General features: G+C 53.7%; 1 protein-coding gene across 1 annotated transcript; it reads left to right on the top strand.

The window, feature by feature from the left end:
* Positions 1-1,739: 1,739 nt before the first annotated feature.
* Positions 1,740-23,445, top strand: SLC26A9 (solute carrier family 26 member 9). Its single transcript, XM_055581758.1, has 20 exons — positions 1,740-1,864; positions 4,457-4,596; positions 4,703-4,813; positions 5,458-5,633; positions 7,157-7,321; positions 8,112-8,264; positions 8,593-8,675; positions 9,649-9,796; positions 10,037-10,150; positions 10,347-10,424; positions 10,959-11,054; positions 13,039-13,145; positions 13,893-13,962; positions 14,081-14,173; positions 14,273-14,386; positions 15,050-15,319; positions 16,356-16,410; positions 18,453-18,598; positions 19,977-20,048; positions 21,223-23,445. The coding sequence occupies exons 1-20, from the start codon at positions 1,740-1,742 to the stop codon at positions 21,268-21,270; spliced, it is 2,364 nt and encodes a 787-aa protein (XP_055437733.1). The 3' UTR covers positions 21,271-23,445.
* The last annotated feature ends 49 nt before the right edge of the window (positions 23,446-23,494 follow it).

Genomic DNA, 23,494 nt, shown 5'->3' with positions numbered 1-23,494 from the left:
TCCCCATTTACAGATGAAGAAACCGACTCTCTGAACCCAGGTCATCCTGGCTCCAAAACCTGTGCTGTTTTCCTTATGCCACTCAGTCTCTCTACTTGTCCCACTGAGATGTCTTACAGACCTTTACTCTTATTCAATTCAACCCCTGTCTTCTCCAAAAAGAACATTTATTGATCACTCAACAAGCAATTGTTGGCTCACACTAAGCACCAGGCAAAGGGCTGGGCAGGCTCACCCACAACTGCCCTTCCAGCCAAGTAGCGTCTGGGGGGTTCTGCGGGGCACCGTGCTTCCAGGCCCTGGTGGAACTCAGGGTCCTGTGACCCAGGGAATGGGACGCACCAGCCTGACCTTCATCTTCCTGGACACAGTCTTATCCACAATAGCAACTTACATTTATATCACTCTTACATTTTACACAAGCCTTTCTTGTCCATTTACTCATCTAATCCTCAAACAACCTTGTGAGGTTATGGCCCCCGGTTTTGCTGATGAGGAATCTGAGGTTCAGAAAGGAATGCTGCCCCTTCCACTTCACCCATAAAGCGAGCGCTAGAACCCAAGTCTCTGGACCCTTAGTTAATGCATCTCCCTCCTCTCCCCCAGGGTGCTCTTCCACAAAAAGCATCAACCAGCCTGCTCCCCTCTGACAACCTGTCACTCACCCAGCTTCTCCCCTGGGAAGTATGCAGAGGAGCATCTTGAGTCCCCCATGTGGTTTCTCACTTTTAACTCTCTCTCAAATCTTTTGTCAAACTGGCTACAGCCATCCCACACTCTCCCCATGGGAGACATCATCTCCCTCTAAGCGTATGCCGTCTCTTTCCTCTCCCTCCTTCTTCCTCTGAGGTTGTCCAGGCAGGCTTCTCCCAGCACTGGGGGGCAGGGGACAGGAGGGGGGACCAGCAGTTGGAGGATGGAGGAGGAACAATCTCTACAGGGAGCTCCTCTGGGCCTCAGGGGCCTGGCACTTAGCTCTGCCCTGCTCAGCTCCTGGAACGTCAGCAAGGTTGCGCAAAAAGTAAGGAGAGAGACATCAGTATACAGGGTGGGGGAAAGGTTAGACACAGGAAGCCGTGGGAGAGCCAGCCAGCGCAAACCATCTTGATTTCCCCAAACACCGCTGTCCCCCTGGGAAAACCTGTTGGTGAAGTCCTAGGCGGCTCCTTTAAGAAGGGTCCTCCCAAGGTCACCCTGGCCATCCCCCTGCCTCCAGGCAGCCTGCTTTCTTTCTTCCAAGCTGGCTGACAGGATGGTATGAGCCTTTCCGCCCGGGAAACTGAGGTGGCGGGGGGGGGGGGGCGAAGGTGCTTGTGAGGATACCAGGGGCCAGCGTGGGTTGCGGAGAGGATGACAAGGGAAGGAGGGAGAGGATCAACCCGCTGAATCCCAGCCGTGACTCCTGCCCTTGCACTCCCGCCTCCTTGTTGCCCGGTGTTCAGCGGGGGTGACAGTGATATCATAGATGTGGAGTGCCAGCCACGTGCTGGGTGCCAAGCAAAACAGCCAGGACAAGTGTATGCATCACCTGTGCCTGGGAAGGAAGGCCACCGAAGAAGTGAGTCTGGTGGAAAGACTTGAAAGAGGGAAGGGAGGCACCTTGCTGGCTGGGGGCGGGGAAGACAGCATAAAACCCTGCTGAGCTAGGACCAGAGAGAGATGGCCCAGGCCGGCGCTGAGAAGGGATGCCCCTCATCCTCCCTACTCTGTTTCTTCCAAAGCTTGTAAATGCCCCAGACATGAGCCAGCCCAGGCCCCGCTACGTGGTAGACAGAGCCGCATACTCTCTCACCCTCTTTGATGACGAGTTTGAGAAGAAGGACCGGACGTACCCACTGGGAGAGAAACTTTGCAACACTTTCAGGTAACGTGGCTTGAAGCCCAGACTCCTCTCCCTTCTGCTCCCCACCAAACCCTCCCTGCACCAGGGCACGGCTCCTATACCGCTGTCCCTCAGACGGGACTTAGGAACCCTGAATTTGAAATCCTACACCTCATCTTTACTGAGACCCTCAAGGAAATGGGGAATGGGGATGAGGACCACTCACAGGTCCAGAGGGGCTGGCAGGCGTCCCGACCCCTGCATGGGGTCTCACATGCAGCCCACGCGAGTCCCTCCTGGGTTCTCAAGGGCACTGGGGAATGGTGCGTCGCCACAGCAGGTCAGAGCTCCCTCTTCTGCTGTCCCTTCTCCTGTCCTTTCCTCATCAAGGAAAATCTGAAGCCTCTCCCACCCCAAGGACTTTGTCCTCTTTCTCTCCTGGATGCTTTTTCCCTTCACAGGTCCAGACAATGCTCAAAGGTAGCCCCTAAATCCCTGGGCTTCCCTAAAGGATACTTACCAGGATGTGGTCTCACCAGCTTGTCCCACTCTCAGATCCCTGGAACTGTGCTGGTGGGTAGTGAAACCACACCCATAAGGAGGGGACTCCATGAGGTGACCTATACCTGCACTCCAGAAACCTGAGGCTATGAACTTTACCTTCCCCCCCACTCTTCGCAGACGGCTGGTAGACCTCCCTCAGGCCTCACTGTGGTCCATGACAGAAGTCACTTCCCCACTCCCCTGGGGAAACAGCTGATTCAGTTACCTGAATTGAGGTCACTGGCAATGGCTGAAGTGGAGATGCAGGTGGAACTGGTTCAGGCTGGGGGATCACCCACTTGAGTCTTCACTAAAAGCACCAGCCCAGCCCTATCTCTCCTGGGAAGCTCCGTCTCTGCCTGGTTATATAAAGACCTTGTCAGCATTTGTGCCAAGGAGTTTAAGTGTGTGTTGTTTCTGTACTGGAGGGAGGAGGGTATCTGCTGTTGTCCTAAAAGATGAGGATGATGAAAACCATAATAAGATGTAGGGAGCTAACAATTCCCATGTGGCTGGAAGGAGAGCCTTGAACAGTGCCTGGCACACAGAAGGTACTCCAATAAATTTTTGTTTAATGAATGAATGAATGTCTAGAAAACTAACCCACTTCCCACTATCCTCTTCCCACTTGGCTTCTGGAACCTCTCTATAGGTGTTTAGCATCTGTTTCCAGATCTTCTCTCAGACTTCAAAGAAGTCAGATTGCTTTGCTCAACTATGGCAGGCTTGCAAGTAAGGCTGGACATGTGCAAGCCCTTGAGAGGGTTGTTTTTCTCCCCCAGCCAGCTCTCCATTCATGAGTCCAGTTTTCCCTGCCATGAACAAACCTGAGAGAGTTCCTGGGGGCCTGGTTCTCTCTTAGGACAAGCCTTTAGAAATGCTGTAAGCTATTTACTACCAGTCCAACTCCCTGTCCATCATCCTGGGGATGGGAGAGGCACTACCCTCTGCAGAGGGCACTGGGGAGTCCAAAGGCGATGGCGATGCTGTTCCACGAAGTGCTGGTTGGGACAGAAAATCTACCCAGATTTTAAAGGGTACAAAGCATTGTCTGTGTTGATTTCAGTTTTGGGTGACATCCAGGGGACCCAGTGTCAGGGAAACTATTGTTGAGCAACAGTAAAGAACAGGAATCGGTGCTGGGCAGGAAAAGAGGCCTAATCACAGCAAGCCAGTGAGTCACCAGATGGGCCCTGAGTATTTGAATTCCCTCAGCTGGGAGAAGAAAAGCAAAGGCCTCCCCACCTCTTCTGGTCATCAATCCACCAGCTGTCATCCTTGAGATTGAAGGCCCTTGTTTTTACCGCTTCTGAGTTTCTGATGAAAGGACCTCAAGGTGTTCAGCAAACAGGGGAGGGATCAATGCTCCCCACCCTGCGCTGACCAACAAATAGTTTCCCCATTCTTCCCTCTTTTGATGAATTGACAGGGGAAAGAACTCCAGCATTGGAATCATCACACACAAAGGACGGAGGGTCAGCAGAGGCGAACCCTGTGGGGACAAAGGAGCCTTCCTTTAGGGGGAGGTTCCAAAATATACAGCAGCCGCCCCCATTCAGACCGAGTTCTGATTCAGGCCCATTCTTTCACTTACTCATTCACTCATTTTTTCAACAGATATTCACTAAGCATCCCAGGGTGATACAGGAGGTATACAAAGCTGGACAAGAGACCAGACTTCTTTCCATGCTGGTTTTACTGTGTAGTGGGGGAGAGAGATGAAAAGCAAGAAATTACAACCTGAGGTATTGCTATGGGAGCCCAGGCGAGGGTGACTGGGCCTGTTTTCAGGCAGATCAGAGGACGGTTGTCTGAGCTGGACTTGACGCCTCGGAACGCTAGGCACCCACAAAATCCATGCCTTTGAGAGAAGTCTTGCAGACTTCCCAGGTTAGCAGTGGGCAATCAGAAGACCTCCAACCAGTGTCCAGAGCAAGGTGAAGGCTCTCAAGAGAAACGTCTCTGCCATATCGTGTGCGTGCTCACTGAATTTTGCATGAATGCATGAACGAATGACCAAGAACAGGATATTATAACAATTCCCAACTCTGAATGCAGTGCTGACTGAAAACCTGCCCTCTTCCCCTCCAGATGTTCCTCAGCCAAGATCAAAACCACAGTGTTCGGGCTGCTCCCCATTCTCTCTTGGCTCCCCAAGTACAAGATCAAAGACTACATCGTCCCCGACATTCTTGGCGGCCTCAGCGGTGGATGCATCCAGGTCCCACAAGGTCAGGGGGTCCACTCAGCCAAGCCCATTCCCCTTCCCACTCCATCTTCTGTGACCTGCGTCACCCAACTGTGCCCCAGGGCCTTGACTCTCTGTGTCCTGTGCAGGCATGGCATTCGCTCTGCTGGCCAACCTTCCTGCAGTCAACGGCCTCTACTCCTCTTTCTTCCCCCTCCTGACCTACTTCTTCCTGGGGGGTATCCACCAGATGGTGCCAGGTAAGGCCCCTCCCCTCTTAGCAGGCAGGTGACCTGGACCGCGAGGATGGGTGGTGGGTGGCAAAGGGGATTCGGGTGCTTTCCCATCTGCATTCTCCTCCTGCTGGCGCTGCTTGGTCCCGGAGGGACCGTCACCGTGAGTGTCGACCCCAGGTCTTCTGTGACCTTGGAGAAGCCATAGAGCTTCCGTGAGCTCAGTTAGCATGACCCGCTGAGTCTCCCTCCCTGGAACGTGGAGAAGACTTGGCAGGACAAGAAAGGCCGTAAAGGGCTGAACAGATGGGAGAAATGGCCGTCCGACAGCCATCATCCAGCAGGCCACTTCAGGGACATTCGGAGTTCTCTGGTGCGAAGTGAGACAGAGGAAAAAGGCCTGGTCACAAAGCCTGTTTCTGACGCAGGCTCTACTTATATTTCCAAGCCTGTTTCCTCTCGTGTCCAGTAAAGTCATATTAACAGTTGGGGCGAAAGTATCTGGAAGAGTGTAGATCATGATCAGATACGAATGGTTACTGTGATGCCAGAGAGGAGCCTGGAGGCCCGGAGCGCCATCCCTGTGGGGGCTGGGGCATTCTGGGCCCCTGCTGGCTTCCATGGGTGCCGTCCAGACCTCTGACGTTTGCTGGCTGGGTGGGGCACCGCAGGTACCTTTGCCGTCATCAGCATCCTGGTGGGTAACATCTGTCTGCAGCTGGCCCCAGAGTCGAAATTCCGGGTCTTCAACACCACCACCAATGAAAGCTATGTGGACACAGCGGCCATGGAGGCCGACAGGCTACACGTGTCGGCAACGCTAGCCTGCCTGACGGCTGTCATCCAGGTGAGGAGCTCGGCTTCCGTCTTTGCCAGGGCCCCCCCTTAGTACAGCATCAGCTCAGATCGCCCCTCCCACAGAGGCCCAGCCTTGACCTTAAAGCCGATTTAGGCCTCTCCATCTTCCCTCTTCCCCATTTGGAGGCCACAAATGACCTTAAAAATGCAGAGTATCTCACCTGCCCTCAGCAGATGCCTAAGACCAGCATCCACACTTAATAAAACTGTCCTGAGCTAATGACTGTCTAAAGGACTCATGGCCTCTCTCCGATACCCAGCTCTCTGCCAGCAGTTTTCCATTTCTGTAACATTCCTTATCCCCCTCCAGCCACCTCTGCTCCAAGCCACAGCACCTCCTGCATGAGATAAATTGCATTTCCGCCACATGCAAAGGACTCTGCTAGATTTCATGCAGGCAAATGCAGCAGGACAGAATGTAAGAGCAGGAAGGGGCCTCAGAAGTTTCATTCATTGATTCATTCAGTTAAGGTTTTTTGGTTGTTTCACCAGGCCAGGAACTGGGCTAGGCTCTGGGGATAAAAGATAAGTAAGAAAGAGGCCCAGATCTCCAGAAGCTCACAGCCCAGCGGAGGAAGTAGCCATATCAACAAATAAATGTGTAGGCAGTAAGATAAGCAGCAGAATAGAGCTATATACGAGTAGCTTTGGGAACATCAAAGAGAAAGTCAGGGAAGGCCTCTCCTCAAAGAGAGGAAGTGACATTTGGCCTCAGTCTAAAAGGATGAGTAGAAGTTGACCGGTAACCATAGGAAAGAGGCACAGAAGGACAGTCCAGTCAGAGGGAACAGCACCCCCACAGCACCGAGGCCTGACAGAGCGTGAACTGACCAGGGCATGGAAAAACAAGGCATTTGCTGTGGCTGGAGGGCAGGAGGCATTGAGAGAACGAGCCAGAGAAGAGGCCAGAGAAGTAGGCAGGGCCAGTCAGTGAAGTCTGAGGTCTGTCCCCTAGCAGCAAATTTGGTTCCTATTTGGCAGTCAGATTGGATCAGTCAGACTCTGGAGAAGACGATGGATGGAAAGTAGATTAGAATCAAAGCACAGGGCCAGCTGAGAGACTATGAAGAGGCCCACGCAAGAGTGATAAGGGCCTAGACCAGAGTGGCGGGCAAGGAGACGGGGGTAGACTGGAAGAACGCTTTGCCAGGAACAAAATAAACAGGGCTTGGGATATTAGAAATGAAGGGCGAGGGGGGATGACTTCCAAGTTCTGGGTTGGCCAGCTGGGTGGACGGGGGTGTCAATCACTGGGAGGGCAAACGCTGTTGAGTGCTAGGTTCATTGCACAGTGGAGGAAACTGGAGCCAATGAGGTCAAGTGTCAGAGGCCTGTGCCCCGAGGGACTAACTTTCTCTGTCAGTTCAAGGCAGGACAAGGTCACAAGGGACTCGTTTTCCTAGAGCTACTACTATCTCAGGGCTGCATGAACTCCAGGCCTGGGTTTGGGCCAGGCAGATGTGAGAGCGGCTGGCCCATCATGGTCTGACCCCATCACCCCTCTGCTCTCAGATGGGCCTGGGCTTCATGCAGTTTGGCTTTGTGGCCATCTACCTCTCTGAGTCCTTCATCCGGGGCTTCATGACGGCCGCTGGCCTGCAGATCCTGATCTCCGTGCTCAAGTATATCTTCGGACTGACCGTCCCCTCCTACGCAGGCCCAGGGTCCATCGTCTTTGTGAGTCTATGAGTGTGCCCCTGCGAGAGGGTCTTGAGCAGACACGTGAGCCGAGTTCACTGTCTTAAGAAGTTGTGAGCACCTCGTTATGAGATGTTCTCAAGCAAAGGCCGTCTGACCCATTGTTCAGAATGGATTTCAAGAGGTTCCCATTTGGGGAGGGAGGGTCAAACACATGACCTTGACGGCTGGCTGAGGGTCTCTGTGATTGTTGTTCATTCGCTCAGTCGTGTCTGACTCTTTGCAACCTCATGGACTGCAGCACGCCAGGCCTCCCTGTGCATCACCCACTCCCGGAGCTTGCTCAAACTCATGTCCACTGAGTCAGTGATGTCATCCAATCATCTCATCCTCTGTTGCCCCTTTCTCCTCCTGCCTTCAATCTTCCCCTGCATCAGGGTCTTTTTCAATGAGTCAGCGCATCGTATCAGGTAGCCGAAGTATGGTTAAGTCTCTGTGGTTAATTCCTGCAGAAAAGAAGAGGTACACTCTCCATCAGTTCCCCATCCCAGTGCCTCAAACCCTCCCTACCTGGAAAGTCTTTCCTTATGTCTAATCTCCATCCCGCCTCCATTAGCTTGAACTCCTCCTAGAGGAAAAGGAAGGGAATCAGCCTTCCTATCCCAGCATGGAGACAGGGGTGGGAAGTTGGACCGAGAGTAGGGTCTGGATTCTGCTTTGCTGTGCCTCTCAGAGCACTGACGACATCCCTCCACTGGCTCAGACGCGGGGTAGTGATGGTACAGGAGGAAGGGGTGGGAGCCCATGAGCATGATGCTCTCTCCCCCAGACCTTCATTGACATTTGCAAAAACCTCGCTCACACCAACATCGCCTCGCTCATCTTCGCTCTTATCAGCGGTGTGGTCCTGGTGCTGGTAAAGGAGCTCAATGCCCGCTACATGCACAAGATCCGCTTCCCCATCCCAACAGAGATGATTGTGGTAAGGACCTTGCCCAGGGCTGGGGTGTTGGGGCCCAGGCAAGAGGCTGTTGAAAAGGAATCTAGCTCCAGCCGGAACCAGGAGAGCCCCTCTACCCATCCCTCCCCACCCACTTGCCCTCTGTGAGCTGGTAGGACAGAAGGTCTGGGGTGAACCCACTCCATCCCCCTGTGTGTGGTTCCCACTCTTCCTGATCCTCAGGTTGTTCCCTCTCAAAGAGTCAGGGGAGTGGGATTTGGGGTCCCCAGACAAAAGGGAGACTTGAGAGGGACCCCTACCCTGGCCCCAATTTAGAGCTAATCCCTGTTCTCCTATCTGGGATTTGCAGGTAGTGGTGGCAACAGCTATCTCCGGGAGCTGCAAGATGCCCAAAAAGTACCACATGCAGATCGTGGGAGAGATCCAACCTGGGTGAGTCCAGGGGGCTGGGAAGCCTGGCCCCACTCCCACTGTCCTCCCCACCTAGGTTCAGAGTCGGAGATGAGATGAACTCTATAAAGTATGTTATAAATTCTATGACACTGACCAGCTATGAATTATTACTATCACTTATTATGGAGAAGAGCCACACAGCGCTAGCTGTTTCATGAACAGTGAGCCGTGTGTGTGCATGCTAAGTCGCTTCAGTCGTGTCCAACTCTCTGCGACCCCATGGACTGTAGCCCACCAGCCTCCTCTGTCCATGGGATTCTACAGGCAAGAATACTAGACTGGGTTGCCATGGCCTCCTCCAGGGGATCTTCCTAACCCAAGGATCAAACCCACATCTCCTATGTCTTCTGCATTGGCAGGCTGGTTCTTTGCCATTAGCACCACCTGGGAAGCCCCCTTAACTGCCACACTCCCCTCAAAAGTTTCATCTGATGGGTGAAGCCTCTCTGATCAGCCCTTCTCTGGTTCTTTGTCTTGCTTTAATGCATTGGCTCTTCTATCCACATGGGAAAAAGCTTTTAGGATCAACAGAATTCACTGACTATCTACTCTGTGCCAGGGACTGTGCTGGGCCCTAGGAGGAGAGGACCAGTGTTTATACGGCAGAGCTGGAGCAGACAATGGAGAAAAGGCCTCAGAGCACTGGGGCTGTGGCTCTGGGACCAGGGAGAGTGAGGAGTCCGAATTCTGGACGTGAACGAATGAGGCCCTACCAGTTACTAGCATGGTGACCTCAGACAAGCTGTGTTCTCTACGCCTCGAATTTTTGCGGTGTCAGGGGAAGTGGCGGTAGCTGCCCCGCAGCATGATACTGAGCATCCAGTTTGGAAGTGGTGGTTCACGCAGAGGCCCTGGCACTGCGTGGGGCCCTGCTGCCCCCTGTGGGCACTGAAGGACTCAAGGTGCCCTCCTCACACCCTTGGGCCCTGCTTCCTTTCTGGCTCCTTGGCAGTTTCCCCACTCCCGTGTCGCCTGTGGTTTCGCAGTGGAAGGACATGCTTGGCACGGCCTTCTCCCTGGCCATCGTGGGCTATGTCATCAACCTGGCTATGGGCCGGACCCTGGCCAACAAGCACGGCTACGATGTGGATGCCAACCAGGTAGGTCCAGCCACTCCCAGCAGGGCCGAGCAGGACGGGCCAGGGCCCACAGAGGCCTGACGAGGGATGTCAGGGGCTCTTTGGCTGACTTCTACTTGGTTGGGAGTGTATGGCTTTATAGCAGCTGGGTCATTCTCAAGTTCAAGATCCAGCTAGCTTGAATGAGTATGTTTGGTCTGTACTGCGTGCCCCACCCCTACACACACCGCCCAGCTTCCAATCCTGCCCCTGTGCCCACAGGAGATGATCGCCCTGGGCTGCAGCAACTTCTTCGGCTCCTTCTTTAAGATCCATGTCATTTGCTGTGCTCTCTCTGTCACTCTGGCCGTGGACGGAGCTGGAGGAAAATCCCAGGTGAGCACTGGATCAGGGCAGTGGGAAAGAGATTGGGCGTAGCAGAACAGTTGCCCCAGAGAAGCCAGGTCAGCTGGTCTCCAGTCTCCCTCTCTTCTCCTCAGTCTCCACTCCACCAAAGGCATTTATTGGGGAAAAAAAATCAAGAGCAAGAATTTCACACCTACGCCGTGTTTCCATCTCTTTCTCTGGATAGGTGTCAAGCCTGTGTGTGTCCCTGGTGGTGATGATCACCATGCTGGTCCTGGGGTCCTATCTCTACGCTCTCCCCAAGGTAAGAGCACAGCATGAGAGCAGAAGCCAGCGACAGACTCCAGGAAGAGCAGGCCTTAGGAGCTGTGTGATGCCTCACAGGCCACAAAGTGCCATCCTTTGTCCTAGCCACAACCTGCGAAGTAGTTAATGTAGGTTTTACTCTTGCCATTTTACAGGTGAGGGAAACTGAGGCTGAGAAGCATTGACAAGGCTCACAAGCCCAGGGCTAGTCCCAAACTCCGGCCTTCTGACCTCAGGGTCCATGCCCCAGTCAGTGTTTACAGCATTTTTGAGCCCCTGGCTCAGAGGGCCCTAGTCACAGGCTGTCTGGGGATGAAGGAAGAGGGGGGAATGGCAAAATCCAGGCCTGAGGGCCCTCTGGCTCCAGCACCTGCACTTTCCAACCCTAAGGTTGAGTGCAAAGATTTGGGGGCTCTGCCAGTTCTGGAACTGCAACTCTGTCCTGCCAGGCTCCAGCATCCGGTGTCTGTAGGAAGGGCAGGGAGAAGGGGCCACACCGCAGGTGATGGGGAACAGTGTTCTGCTTCCCCAGTCTGTGCTAGGAGCCCTGATTGCTGTCAACCTCAAGAATTCTCTCAAGCAACTCGCCGACCCCTACTACCTGTGGAAGAAGAGCAAGCTGGACTGTGTGAGTAGCAGGCGGCCCCGGGTGCCTGTCATGCCTGGTACCCCAGGCACCGCAGCCCCACAAGCCTGGCACTTCTGTCAGTGGTCCCTCTGGTCAGTTGCTCCCTAATTAGCATGCACTCAGTCGCTAAGCTGTATCAGACTCTTTGTGACTCTATGGACGGTAGCTTAACAGGCTCCTCTGTCCATGGGATTTTCCAGGCAAGAATACTGGAGTACATTGCCATTTCCTCCTCCAGGGGATCTTCCAGACCCAGGGATTGAACTGGCATCTCCTGTGTCTCCTGGATTGCCAGGCAGATTCTTTACCACTGAGCCACCTTGGAAGCCCTAATTAGCATAACTGAGTGTTAACAGCTCAGGTTTTGGAGTAAGAGAGCTTATGTTCAAACCCTAACTCAACTGTTCACTGGCTCTGTGACCAATGGCAAGTCCCTTAACCTCTCTGAGTCTCGGCTTCCTCATCTGTGGTCACAGGTATTTTATATTCTCCAACCCCCCAACCCCACCCCCAGGGATGCTTATGAAACGAGATAAAACAAGTAAGGAACACATTGTCTGAATTGTATCTTGTGTTCAATAAAACTTAGCTATTATTATTTTTATAGCTCCAAAAAGCAAAATGAAGTCATTTAAAAAAACAAAAAACCTAGGACATAAAGCCAGTGGACCAGGATCTTGGGCAGGTTAAGACTTCTGTGGAATTCCATCTCCCCATCTGTGATGGGGTGATATTCATGGCTGCACCATACACTGGTTCTGAGGATTAAACGAGATCAGAATTGGAAAGCAGCTGTAGCCATGAACACTTAGCAAACATGGCTCACTGCTTTGATAGTCATGTTCCCAGCACACCTCCCACTGGGCAGTAGAAATGAGGCTACTGTGTACCGACCACACTGCTTACCCCACTGGAGCCCGGCGTAAGCTGTGAAAGAGGATTTCCTAGCCTCCTTTCAAGATGAGGACAGCAAGCCTCAGAGAGGTTAAGTAATTCATCAAAGGCCACAGAACTGGTTAGTGGCAGAGGCAGGACTGGAGCCCCAAGTCTTACTTAGCCTCCAAACCTCTGAGCTGTACTGTCTCCTGGGGGAGGAAGCACACTTACATGGTAAGGAAAGAAATCCTTAAAGTCTGAGAATGAGTGGTCCATCTGGGGTCCCCCTCGAGTGAAGGACAAGGACGGGGAGAAAAATGAGGCCCCAGTATCCACCCCAAAGGTCTGCTTTGCCGCATCCCAACCATCACCCCACAACAGCAATAGTCCTGGTATTCACATCGTGCTTTGGGTTCCCATCTTACCCTCCCTCTCTCCATCCCCCACCCTCCCGGCTTACACACACAACTCAGCCCCAGGCCATCAGGTCAGGAAGCTGAGCGACGGTCGAGTGCACACTTTCTAACAGATGGAGGAATGGAACTCACGTTATTGTACCCATCACTAGGCTTGGCAGGACTTTATCTTCATTAATTCTTCAGTCCTTTCATGAAGCTGGTATTATTATTCACATAGCTGTGTGTGTGTGCTAACTTGCTTCAGTCGTGTCCGACTTCTTTGCAACACCATGGACTGTAGTCCACCAGGCTCCTCTGTCCATGGGATTCCCAGGCAAGAATCCTGGAGTGGGCTGCCATGACCTTCTCCAGGATTCACATAGCTAGTAAGTGAATATTCACAAGTAGGACAACGAAACTTGGAGCCCAGGTGTATCTGTCCCAAGACTCACAGTCTTTGTGCCACGCCAGCTCCCAGTGGGCACGGGGGTTAACTATAACAGCCAGACAAGACCAGGAAGCCACCCTCAGTCCACTGGAAATGGGCAGGTGTCACCAAAGCTCGCCTACGTGAAATACTGGGAAACTGCCATGAAGAGGGAAGGGTGGTGTGAGGTTGGGCTAGCAGAGAAGGGCCTTGGCTGACCCCGGAAGACTTCCCCAGTGGGGCAGGCCCCCCAAGGCCTGCCCTGACATCTCTCTCCTCACAGTGCGTCTGGGTGGTGAGCTTCCTCTCCGCCTTCTTCCTGAGCCTGCCCTACGGTGTGGCGGTGGGGGTCACCTTCTCCGCCCTGGTTGTGGTCTTCCAGACCCAGTTGTAAGTAATGGCCCCTCCCCCAGGGCATGGCCGTCAGGCCCCGGCCAGTCCGTAGGGGCTGCCACGGGGGGCCTGGAGCAGCTCCTGGGCCCCGCTGCCCACGGGGTCTGGCTCTGGAGGGGCTGCCAGGCCCGAGGAGAGCCCGGCCCAGCTGGGACTGCTGGCACAGGCTGGGCTGTCTGACTCCCATGTCCTGAAAACCCAGGGGAACCCATCATGGTCGTAGAGGGCTGGGGGCCCAGAGGAAGTGGGGTCGGGCTGGCGGGTGAGACTCAGTGTCCTTCCAAAAGTGTGCCAGACCCCAGATCAGATGGGATCCCACCCCGAGGGAGCCGTGGGCCAGAGGAAAGCTAAGTCTCTCCCATAAAAACATTAAGTGAAGCAGACAGGGAATCCAGTCCAGGGCAAGAAGGATCCTGAATGTCAGGGACCTAGTTCCTCCTCTTGAGAACTCAGAACCAAGAAGTGGTGGCTTTGGGGCCACTTACGCTTGTGTTCTCCACCTTCCTGCCCAGTGAGCCCCCTCCTGGGAGCTATATCAGGGAGCTGCCTGCCATCTCTCTGATTATAGCCCAGCCACAGGCCACCAGGCGTGTGTCTCTAGCACAGAAAGACAAACAGGAAAAGCCCAGGATCAGGACGGGACCCTCTCCTGCCCTACCTCTGCCCAGCCCCCAGCCCAAGCGTCCCTCCAGGCCCGTCTGCTAATAGCATCCTCTTGTGTTTGTCTTTTCCTTCTTCATCCAGTCGAAATGGCTGTGCTTTGGCCCAAGTCATGGACACTGACATTTACGTGAATCCCAAGACCTACAATAGGGTGGGTAATCCAAGCTCATGACCGCCCTCTTTCGCCCTACATCACCCCACATAAAAGGGTTTTGTGAAAAACCGATAAAAGATATCGCTGCTGACTGAGCTGACTCTCCCTGCCACAGGTCCAAGAAATCCAAGGTATAAAGATCATCACTTACTGCTCTCCTCTCTACTTCGCCAACTCAGAGATCTTCAGGCAAAAAGTCATTGCCAAGGTAAGGCCCAGTCCCCTGGTGACCAGAGGGAGTGGATAGAGTGTGCCTGGCAGAGGCAAGAAAGGGCGCTGGGAGCCAAGATCTGGCCTCTTCCTCCAGACAGGTATGGACCCCCAGAAAGTGTTGCTGGCCAAGCAAAAAAGCCTCAAGAAGCAGGAGAAGGGGAGAACAATGCCCAAGCAACAGAGAAAGTCTCTGTTCATGAAAACCAAGGTGAACTGAGGCTAGAAACAGCCCACGCCCTCTCCCTTGCCCTCTCTGACCTTGCCACCTGGTGCCCCACCTCCCAGCACCCTCAGAGGCAAGGACAGCGAGCCTCTGTGGCCACCGCCTGGTGGATGTTGTCTGTGGGCATCTTCTCCTCGGATGAGGAGCCATCAGCTCCCGGGGTAACCACTTAACTCCCATGGCCTCCTCCTCATTTTCTGGCTAAGATGAGATACACCCATGGACTTATGGGCAATCCCAGATCAAGAGTTGCAGTGAATTTCCTGGGGTCCCCAGCCAACCTGGAACTAGGAAGGTGGGTGTGGATGTGGGAATTCTGCAGAGAAACAGGTAAACATGGGTAAATGCAAAAAGGGTCTCAGTTGTTTCCAAAAGGGCTTCCTCCCAGAGCAGAGTACACTGAAGCTTCAGTGGCTCTCTTAGAAGGGTCCTCGAACTTTGCCTGTGTTACGGAGACCAAACGTGCAGACCCGCTCAAAGAGGAGGCTTTAGGAGGCGCCAGTCCTCAGGGATTACAGGGGCTTGGATTCTCCCACCATGAAGTCCGGTTATTCACCTCCACATGCACGCACCTTGCCCCAGCTTCAGCCACAGCAAAGTCTGATTGAGCCTGATGACCCTGACTGCACCCTCCCACCCCCCCTCCAGACTGTCTCCCTGCAGGAGCTCCAGCAGGACTTTGAAAACGGCTCCCCGACCGACCCCAACAACAACCAGACGCCTGCTAATGGCGCCAGCGTATCCTACATCACCTTCAGCCCTGACCGCTCCACCGCTGCCCACTGCGAGCCCCCAGCCTCTGCTAAGCCCAGTGACACACTGGCCGGCGTCCCACCCTTTGTCACCTTCCACACCCTCATCCTCGACATGAGTGGGGTCAGCTTTGTGGATCTGATGGGCATCAAAACCCTGGCCAAGGTGAGGGAGCCCCAAGGCGGAGGGAGCCCCAGCCCATCCCCACCCCGACTCCCTCACCCCTACCCTCCCACACTCCCTTTCCCCAGAGCCTTCATTTCAAATGACTGAGTGAGGAAGCTCACCAGGGAGCCTACCATCTCCTAAATCCCTTTACCCAGATGCCACCAGGACAGGATGCTGCCCACAGAGCAGGCCCAGACAGCACAGAACAATGCGTGCCTGGGCCCCGCTGGTCCACCCTGTCCTAGCACCCCTCTCTAGCAGACGTGGGAACCCGGCCCACGGTCCTCTGAGTAGAGCTCGTTTGGCCCAGGTTCATGGTCTAGTGCTCCTTCCCACACTCACCCAGACACTCTAGCATCAGCCGGGTCTGGCCAACCGAGGGAAGAAGAAGAAATAATATCAGTGGCCCTCACCTTTAGGCCAAACAGACGGCTCACAGGGCTGCTTGAATAAATGCATCCGTCTGATAGCTTTCAGCAGCCACTTCTGATGGCAGAGTCATCTCAGACTGGCCCAGAGAGAGGTAGCACAGTAGAACCGAGCACGAGAACACACAGGCTGACAGCCTCGTCAACCGGCGCACAGCCGGCTCCATCCCCAGACAAGGGCTGAGCCTGCTCCCGCAGCCTGGGTCTACTAGGATCCAGGTGGCTGAGGCATTAGCCATTCCAGGCCATGGTCCTCCCCTGCGGCTTCAGCCTAAGCCTCAAAGGCAGGCACAAGGTGGGGTCTGGGATTCTAAGCTATCGAAAGAAAAGATCTGGCCCCATAAGAAGGGGCCATGGGAACACTAAGTGGCTGCCTTGCTGGCAAAGCCCCATGTCTGCCCCACTTTCCAGAGGAGCGGTCAGCCAACACTCCAGGGAGGAGTGGTGTGCTTTGCTGCTATTTTTATCTCGGGCTGCCAGGGCTCTCCTGGTTGCTTATTTGTTTGGCTTCCCTCTCAAGTGCGTTTTGTGAATCACTTTGGAGGCCCACTCAGAACATTCCTTTCCTTCTGTCTCCCTACCCAACTCGCTCCCGACTCCTCCAGCTGAGCTCCACCTATGAGAAGATTGGGGTGAAGGTCTTCTTGGTGAACATTCATGGTAAGAGAAGAAGGATGTTTCGGGGACTGGAAGGCTGACGAGGGGCTAGGGTGGGACTAGGTGGGTGGGAGGCTGAATAGTGAGGGGGTAGAAACTAGAACAGCACCTGTTCCCCTAAACTACTGCCTGCTCACAAGAACTCAGGCACAAGTCAGAAGAGACTGCAGCATAACATCCTATATGCTGTGCTATGCTGAGTCACTTCGGCCATGTCTGACTCTGTGTGACCCTATGGACTGTAGTCTGCCAGGCTCCTTTGACCATGGGATTCTCCATGGGATTCTCTCTAGCCAAGAATACTGGAGCGGGTTGCCATGGCCTCCTCCAAGGTATCTTCCCAACCCAGGGATCAAACCCACGTCTACTGCACTGGCAAGCAGGTTCTTTACCACTGCTGCTGCTGCTGCTGCTGCTGCTAAGTCACTTCAGTCGTGTCCAACTCTGTGCGACCCCATAGATGGCAGCCCACGAGGCTCCACCGTCCCTGGGATTCTCTAGGCAAGAACACTGGAATGGGTTGCCATTTCCTTCTCCAATGCATGAAAGTGAAAAGTGAAAGTGAAGTCGCTGAGTCTTGTCCGACTCCTAGTGACCCCATGGACTGCAGCCCACCAGGCTCCTCCGTCCATGGGATTTTCCAGGCAAGAGTACTGGAGTGGGGTGCCATTGCCTTCTCTGTCTTTACCACTAGGGGCCCCAATAAAAGAGTTGGGGGGCAGGGATTGTGAAGTTAAGGATCAGCAACTAGGATTCTGATTTGCCCACCACTAATTTGCCATGTTCAGCTCAGCTGGTGAAGAATCTGCCTGCAATGCAGGAGACCCCAGTTTGATTCCTGGGTCGGGCAGATCTCCTGGAGAACGGCTAGGCTACCCGCTCCAGTATTCTTGGGCTTCCCTTGTGGCTCAGCTGGTAAAGAATCTGCCTGCAGTGTGGGAGACCTGGGTTCGATCCCTGGGTTGGGAAGATCCGCTGGAGAAGGGAAAGACCACCCACTCCAGTATTCTGCCTGGAGAATTCCATGGACTGTATGTATAGTCCATGGGGTTGCAAAGAGTCAGACATGACTGAGCGACTTTCACTCTCAATTTGCCATGTGGCCAAGTCACTTCATCTGCCTGGGGATCGATTGCCACCTACATAACATGAAGAGGTTGACTAGATGAACCAGGGAATCTTCTCCAAATCCAAAAGTCCATAAATAGGCAGAAAGCACAGATATACCATAACTCTCCAGGGAAGATACACATGCAGTTTTATATGGACTCAGTCTCTACGGGGCCCACAAACACAGCCCCCGGTCCCTGTCCACACAGCAGTGGACTTCTCATCAGCACATGTGTGGAGTACAGGGATGTGGACACAGTGAGAACACACAGACGCACAGGAGAAAGGAAAAGGCGCACGTTTGCACACCCCAGTGCCCTCGGGGGGCCAGCGCCTTCCAGCAGGACCAGCCAGCCCCTGCGCTGGCCTGCGCGTGGCACAGACTCTGCAAGCTCCGCCCGCGTGGAGTCTGCACTGGTTCTGCTCTGTGCGTGTGCGTGTGCACCTGCTCTGTGCGTGTGTGCGTGTGCACCTGCTCTGTGCGTGTGTGCGTGTGCACCTGCTCTGTGTGTGCTCCAGAGCTGGAATCAGAGGCTCCCTACCCACCCTCACTGGACACGCCTCAGGAAATCATCCCCAGGGCTGGGGCGGAGTAAGGGCTCTGCCACACACCGGGCTCTGCAGGAAAGGTCTGGGTGAACAGGAGGAAGAATGGACCCTCAAGGGACAGAACTGGCCCATGATTTCGGCTTTCCCTCACCACCAAGAACAGGCACCCTGAATCAAGCTATTTCCTTCTGCCCGGGGTTGAAGGTTCAGCATCCTCAAGCTCACGTTGCCCTCTGCTGTCCAGAACTGATACTGCAAGGCCAAGGCCCAGGCCCTGTGACGCAGCAAGGGCACGACCCCCAGGCCTCTCTCTCTCCGTCTCCCCCACCCCCAGCTCCAGGCCACAGTGGCGTCAGCTTTTGAAGGTGACCTTTCCCTCCTTGCAGCCCAGGTGTACAATGACATCAGCCACGGAGGCCTCTTTGAAGACGGGTGTCTACAGCGCAGTTACGTCTTTCCCAGCATACACGATGCGGTCCTCTTTGCCCAGGCGGAGGCCAGGGAAGTGGCCCCAGGACACGACTTCCAAGGGGTAAGGTCTCTGCACCTGGGGAATCCTAGGCCCCAGGGCATTGAAATAACAGACCGGTTTGGGTTCCAACACCTGTTCTATCAATTAACTTTCCTTAATCTCTGTTTTCTTAGCTGTGGAATGGGTGCCTTAAAGATCTCACAGGATCTTTCTTTTGTTTTGGTTTTAGGATTAACTGGTAATTATATCTTTTGTGTCACTTGAAAGAGCTTTGTATATTACAAAATCTTTATTATTATCAGTTTTGAGATCAAACACCCGAAGCACAGTAGGTTATGCCTGGTATTCTGACATGGCTCAACCATCCTATTCCTTCCCTCTTTCTACAAGACGTTTTGGAGAAGGGAGGGGAGTAAGCCTGCCTGTTTTAATTTAACCGAGATTAGAGATTTCAGGCTGGTGATGGATGAAGAGTGTGGATCAGGGTTTTGTCTGAGTTTCTTGACATTTAATTTACTAGCTCAGTAAGTGGTATGCCAATGAGCTACAAATAACAGTGTCTACAAATAACACTCCAGAAAGCTGGGGAGGCAGAAAAAGCCCATCCCATTGGCATCCCTGCCCAGACCTCCCCAGACAGCTCCATCTTCCAGGCTGCCCTGCCAGCTCATCTTCGGCCCTCGCCTGCCAAGCCTCTGTGCCCTAGTCCATGATGCAAACCCCTTCTACCTTCTGGGGATCATAAGAAAGGCTTTTCTGGCCCTAGAGCAACCATTTGCTCTTTGCTTTTTGAGATTGATGAAGCTGGAGCCATCTGTTCTGGGTGCAGAAAGCCTGTCCAGGGAAACACAGGGCCGGGCACCCACCCGCCACACACAGAGGCAAACTGGGAGAGCAGCGGCCTTCCTGGCCTCGTGCCCTTTGCCAGCAGAGCAAAGAGAGGGAGATTCTGGGGAAACCCTCATCATCATAACTGTACAAATAATGCCCAGTTTTTACAGTTTAAATTCTTAAAGACATATATTATACCAATTGTATACTTACCTATTACAGAATATATTCATATCTGTAAATTATACACACACACACACTGTTTCAACAGCGTGGTAAGGCAGAGAGCCAGCAAAGTGAGTGTGATCATCCTACTTTTACAGAGAAGGGAGACGGATTCCCCAGGTCAGGCAGCTAGGTAAGCTAGGTAAACCTTTCCTGCTTCTGAAGTGCCCGCCAAGGGAGCCGACCCCAATGCACACCTGTCTACAGGGAAAAGGGAAACCGCAGCTGTGCTATATTTTGAGAGGCAAATGAGGGAGGGGAGAGAAAGGACAAGAGGCCGAGTTACGCATCAGAACACATGATGCCCTCCCCGACTCTGCCATTTGTGCCAGACCATCATTCAGTCGCTGCAGCTCACTCCGCACTGGTTTCCCCCACCCAGGCGCAGGTGGACCCTGAGCTTTCTCTGTACGAGCCGGAGGAGGACAGCCCCAGCTACTGGGATTTAGAGCAGGTAAGCTGACTAGCGGGGGTCAGAAGGGGAAGGAAGGAGACCCTCTCCCACCCAAAGTGTTGGCTGGGCTCTCCCACCAGAAGCCAGAGCAGTCACCTTGAAGGCAATAATGTTTATTTCTCACCTTTCTTTTAATAGCAGATCTTAATTCTTCTCACTCCCTGAAAGGCATCATGGGGGATGGGAGAGTCACTGGATCAAGTCCTAGAGAAATAACATCTATTCTTAACTCTCCCATGCACTAGCCACATGATCTTGGGCAAGCCACGTGACACCACCAGACCCCCCCCGTGTTTATCATTGTAAAATAAGGGAAATACGAGGAATACCTGTCCCATCTACCTAACAAGATTAGTGAGGGATGCTTTTGTTCTTTTGTTAATTCAACTGGTATCAATGGTGTGCCTACTACTTGCCTGACACTGTCCCAGGGTGGGCACACATCCGAGCAGATGAATTCCAGGGGTACAAATACTACTGCAGGTGGGCAGCCCTTCCGAGCCATGCACATGTGGCATGTACTTCATATAGAACTCTATGATCCCGACATGAAAAGTAGCCCCACCCCAATGCCCTGAATCAAAGAAACCAAAGCTTTAGAGAAATCCGGCACTGGGTCTATTAGAAAGAACAGCTCACTCTCTGCCTCTTCCCATTCTTTTTGGGCGTTGAGTTCCGATGGTCCTCTGAGCCCATCGCTGGGAGTGCTGGTGGCATGCTGCAGGCATCAGGGAATAGAGCCAGGCCGCAAAGACTTGGCACACTGATTTCTGGGCCTCCACAGAATCTCCAGCACATTCCAAACACCTGGCTAGGACAAAACAGCTTGTCGGAGCAAGAAACGACTTTGGAGCTTTTCTGATCTCAATCCTCACCTGACCCGATGAAGAAAGGAGAGCAAAAAAGGAGGGAGGGACCTGTGACTGTCACACAGCACAGCAGGGGTGATTCAAAACTAGATTTCAAGCTTCTTCTCCCGTCACCTCTATACCAGTTCACCTCTTGGGCTGACCCTGCCCCTCCACTGTTCACACACACACATCCACACACTCACCCTCACTTCCCATAACGCCTTCCTCGAAATGCTGGCCAGGGTTTCGTAGGGTCACCTGGCAGTTGTGACCACTCAGATCTAATGCTCTCTCCCCCACCCTGCTTCCTGTGGCCGCTGCAGGAGATGTTCGGAAGCATGTTTCACGCAGAGACCCTGACTGCCCTGTGAGGGCCCAGGCCGCCTCCAGAGCACCTCGGACGCCTGTGAAGGATGAGCCTGGGACTGCAAGGAGTGGAGGGTCGAGGAGAACACCTCCACCGAAACCCCGGTGCCTCTTCATCCTCCTCGTCTCTCTTACGTCCCCCCAGGCACCTCTAGAGCTAGCCGATCTCACCAGCAGGAAGAGACAACTCTTCGCCCTCCTACTGACCCGCGGGGCCCCAACCCCCAATAAGCACGCCTCCTGCTGGCTGCTCTGCACCTGTCCACACCCTGCCTGTGGCCGCTGAGGGGACCCTTCACTGCCAGGCTCCAAGAGTGACTCGGGAACGGAGAGAAAGCTCATGTCGACATAGCATGCAAGCTCTGAGAGTGCCCTGAGACCCGCACGCCTCGGCGTCAGGTCGTGTCACGCTGTCACAGGACACAGGGAGAAGCCGGCCCACGACTCTGTGGCTCATCCCCATCCCCTGCCCCAAGTCAGTCCCCGGCAGCTCTGTACCCCTGGGCCCATGGGCTCCAACCACCCAGGAATCTCCGTCTTGGCGACTGTGCCCCCTTCCTCCTCCTCTCAAGGCTGCTGAGACCCCCACTGCTATTTGGCACATCAGACTCTAGTCTGGGGAGCGGCCACCAGAACTACCTTCCCAGGGGTAGCCTCCTGAAACCTTATCACTCCCCCTACCCTCGAGGGCTGCTCTCCTCTACTTGAGACCAGGTAGAAACCCAGGAGGAACAGGGGGTAGCTGGCAGAATCCTCTGGCAGCCTAGCAACAGATACCAGTTATTCCACACAAAAGCTTTGGGCAGTCCCTGTACTGGAGACGTGGAGGTGAAGGGACGCTCCATCAGTCCAGGGCCAACTGGTGGGGCCCAAGCCCTGACAGCCCCCCTGACCTTAGAAACACCTCCCCCACTGGAGAAGTCTGCCTTGTCCTCTTCTCTGGGAAAGAGCGAATGGTTTTAACTCTCCCTTATTAACTCGGGGCCTGAGTGGTTCAGTCAGGTGAGGGAAGATGCCTCCAAGGGCATATCCCAACTGGGTGCCCAGCGTGGAGAAGGGCTGATGCACATTGAGTCTTCCGCCACAGGGATCCCATAACAAAGTCAGGATCTGAGGCCATCTCCTTCTAGGAAAGATGAGAAGAGGGGTTAAGCTCTCCCTATTTATAGAAAAACGTAGAAGAAACCCACTATTGACTTGAAAATAAATAGGTTCCACGGGCAGGTGTTTTGGGAAATTTTCCACAGAAGTGCACAGAAAACACTCTGGCCTCACCGCACTGCATCTCCCAAGCTCCTTCGGTGAATGATCCCTGCCCAAAGGGTTGGGCTGGCCCAACCTGGGAAAACGCCGGAGTTCCTAATCTCAGCCTGACCTGCATTGTGTGTCTGTTGAGCGTGAGCTGGTCAGCTAGCAAGTCTTCACAGAGTTAAAGGAGGGGGTGCTGGTGAAGAGCCAACGATTCTTGGCCTACAAGCATTGCTCCTCTGTGAATTCATCATGCCATCTGGCTGCCAGTGGAACTCAAAACTTGGAAGGCAGAGGACAGTGTTATCTGGGATTCACCGTGCCTAGCACCCGAAGTGCCAAATTTCGGGAGGACAAGAACCATAGCCAATGAAAACTCAACCTCCCCTGCTCCACCTCCTGCAAAGTCCAGCTCAGGCCCAAGAGGTGAGGGAAAGATCACAGACTCTCAGGACATCCCAAGTCACAAGTGCTTTGGGAACCAAGTGTCTAGAACCCTTGAGGACTTGCTGAAGTGACTGCAAACCCCCAGGCCAGCCCCAGACCTAAAGGGGATTGCTGGCACACAGGGGCCTCAAGTGGGGGCTCACGGAGGGGTTTAGCACCACGTCTAAGAGTGTAAGTACTACCAGAGTCCACAGCGGAGGTGAGGTGGGAAACACCTGGGGTGGAGAGAGACAACCCGAAGAGAACTCACTGCTGGAATGCCTTATCGAGAACACAAACTCACACAGACCACTTACCGAATGTGACTGAGGCAGGGAAGGTGGGAAGGTAGAGAAAGCATCCACAATTTCAAAACTTCTGAATGTTCTTAGTGATACTGATGTGGTTCCCAGGAACCAGGACTCTTGAGATATTTGTGTAATTTATTTAATTTAAACGCCATTCTCCTTTTGTTCATTTTGCTAATAAAGTGGTTTTGAAATGTGAACGAATGCATGTGTTCAGGTGGTTTTACAGAGAGACAAACAAGTCACC

Source organism: Bubalus kerabau, chromosome 5 (assembly GCF_029407905.1).
Source record: "Bubalus kerabau isolate K-KA32 ecotype Philippines breed swamp buffalo chromosome 5, PCC_UOA_SB_1v2, whole genome shotgun sequence".
NCBI classification, from domain to species: domain Eukaryota; kingdom Metazoa; phylum Chordata; class Mammalia; order Artiodactyla; family Bovidae; genus Bubalus; species Bubalus kerabau.
Note: the sequence above shows the minus strand (reverse complement) of the source record. Positions and strands in the feature narration are given on the sequence as shown.

Excerpts from the sequence above, each read along its gene's own strand:
- SLC26A9 (XM_055581758.1), top strand. The coding sequence starts at position 1,740 with ATGAGCCAGCCCAGGCCCCGCTACGTGGTAGACAGAGCCGCATACTCT. Across the intron at positions 4,814-5,457 it reads TATCCACCAGATGGTGCCAG|GTACCTTTGCCGTCATCAGC; the intron begins GTAAGGCCCCTC and ends GGGGCACCGCAG. Across the intron at positions 5,634-7,156 it reads GCCTGACGGCTGTCATCCAG|ATGGGCCTGGGCTTCATGCA; the intron begins GTGAGGAGCTCG and ends CTCTGCTCTCAG.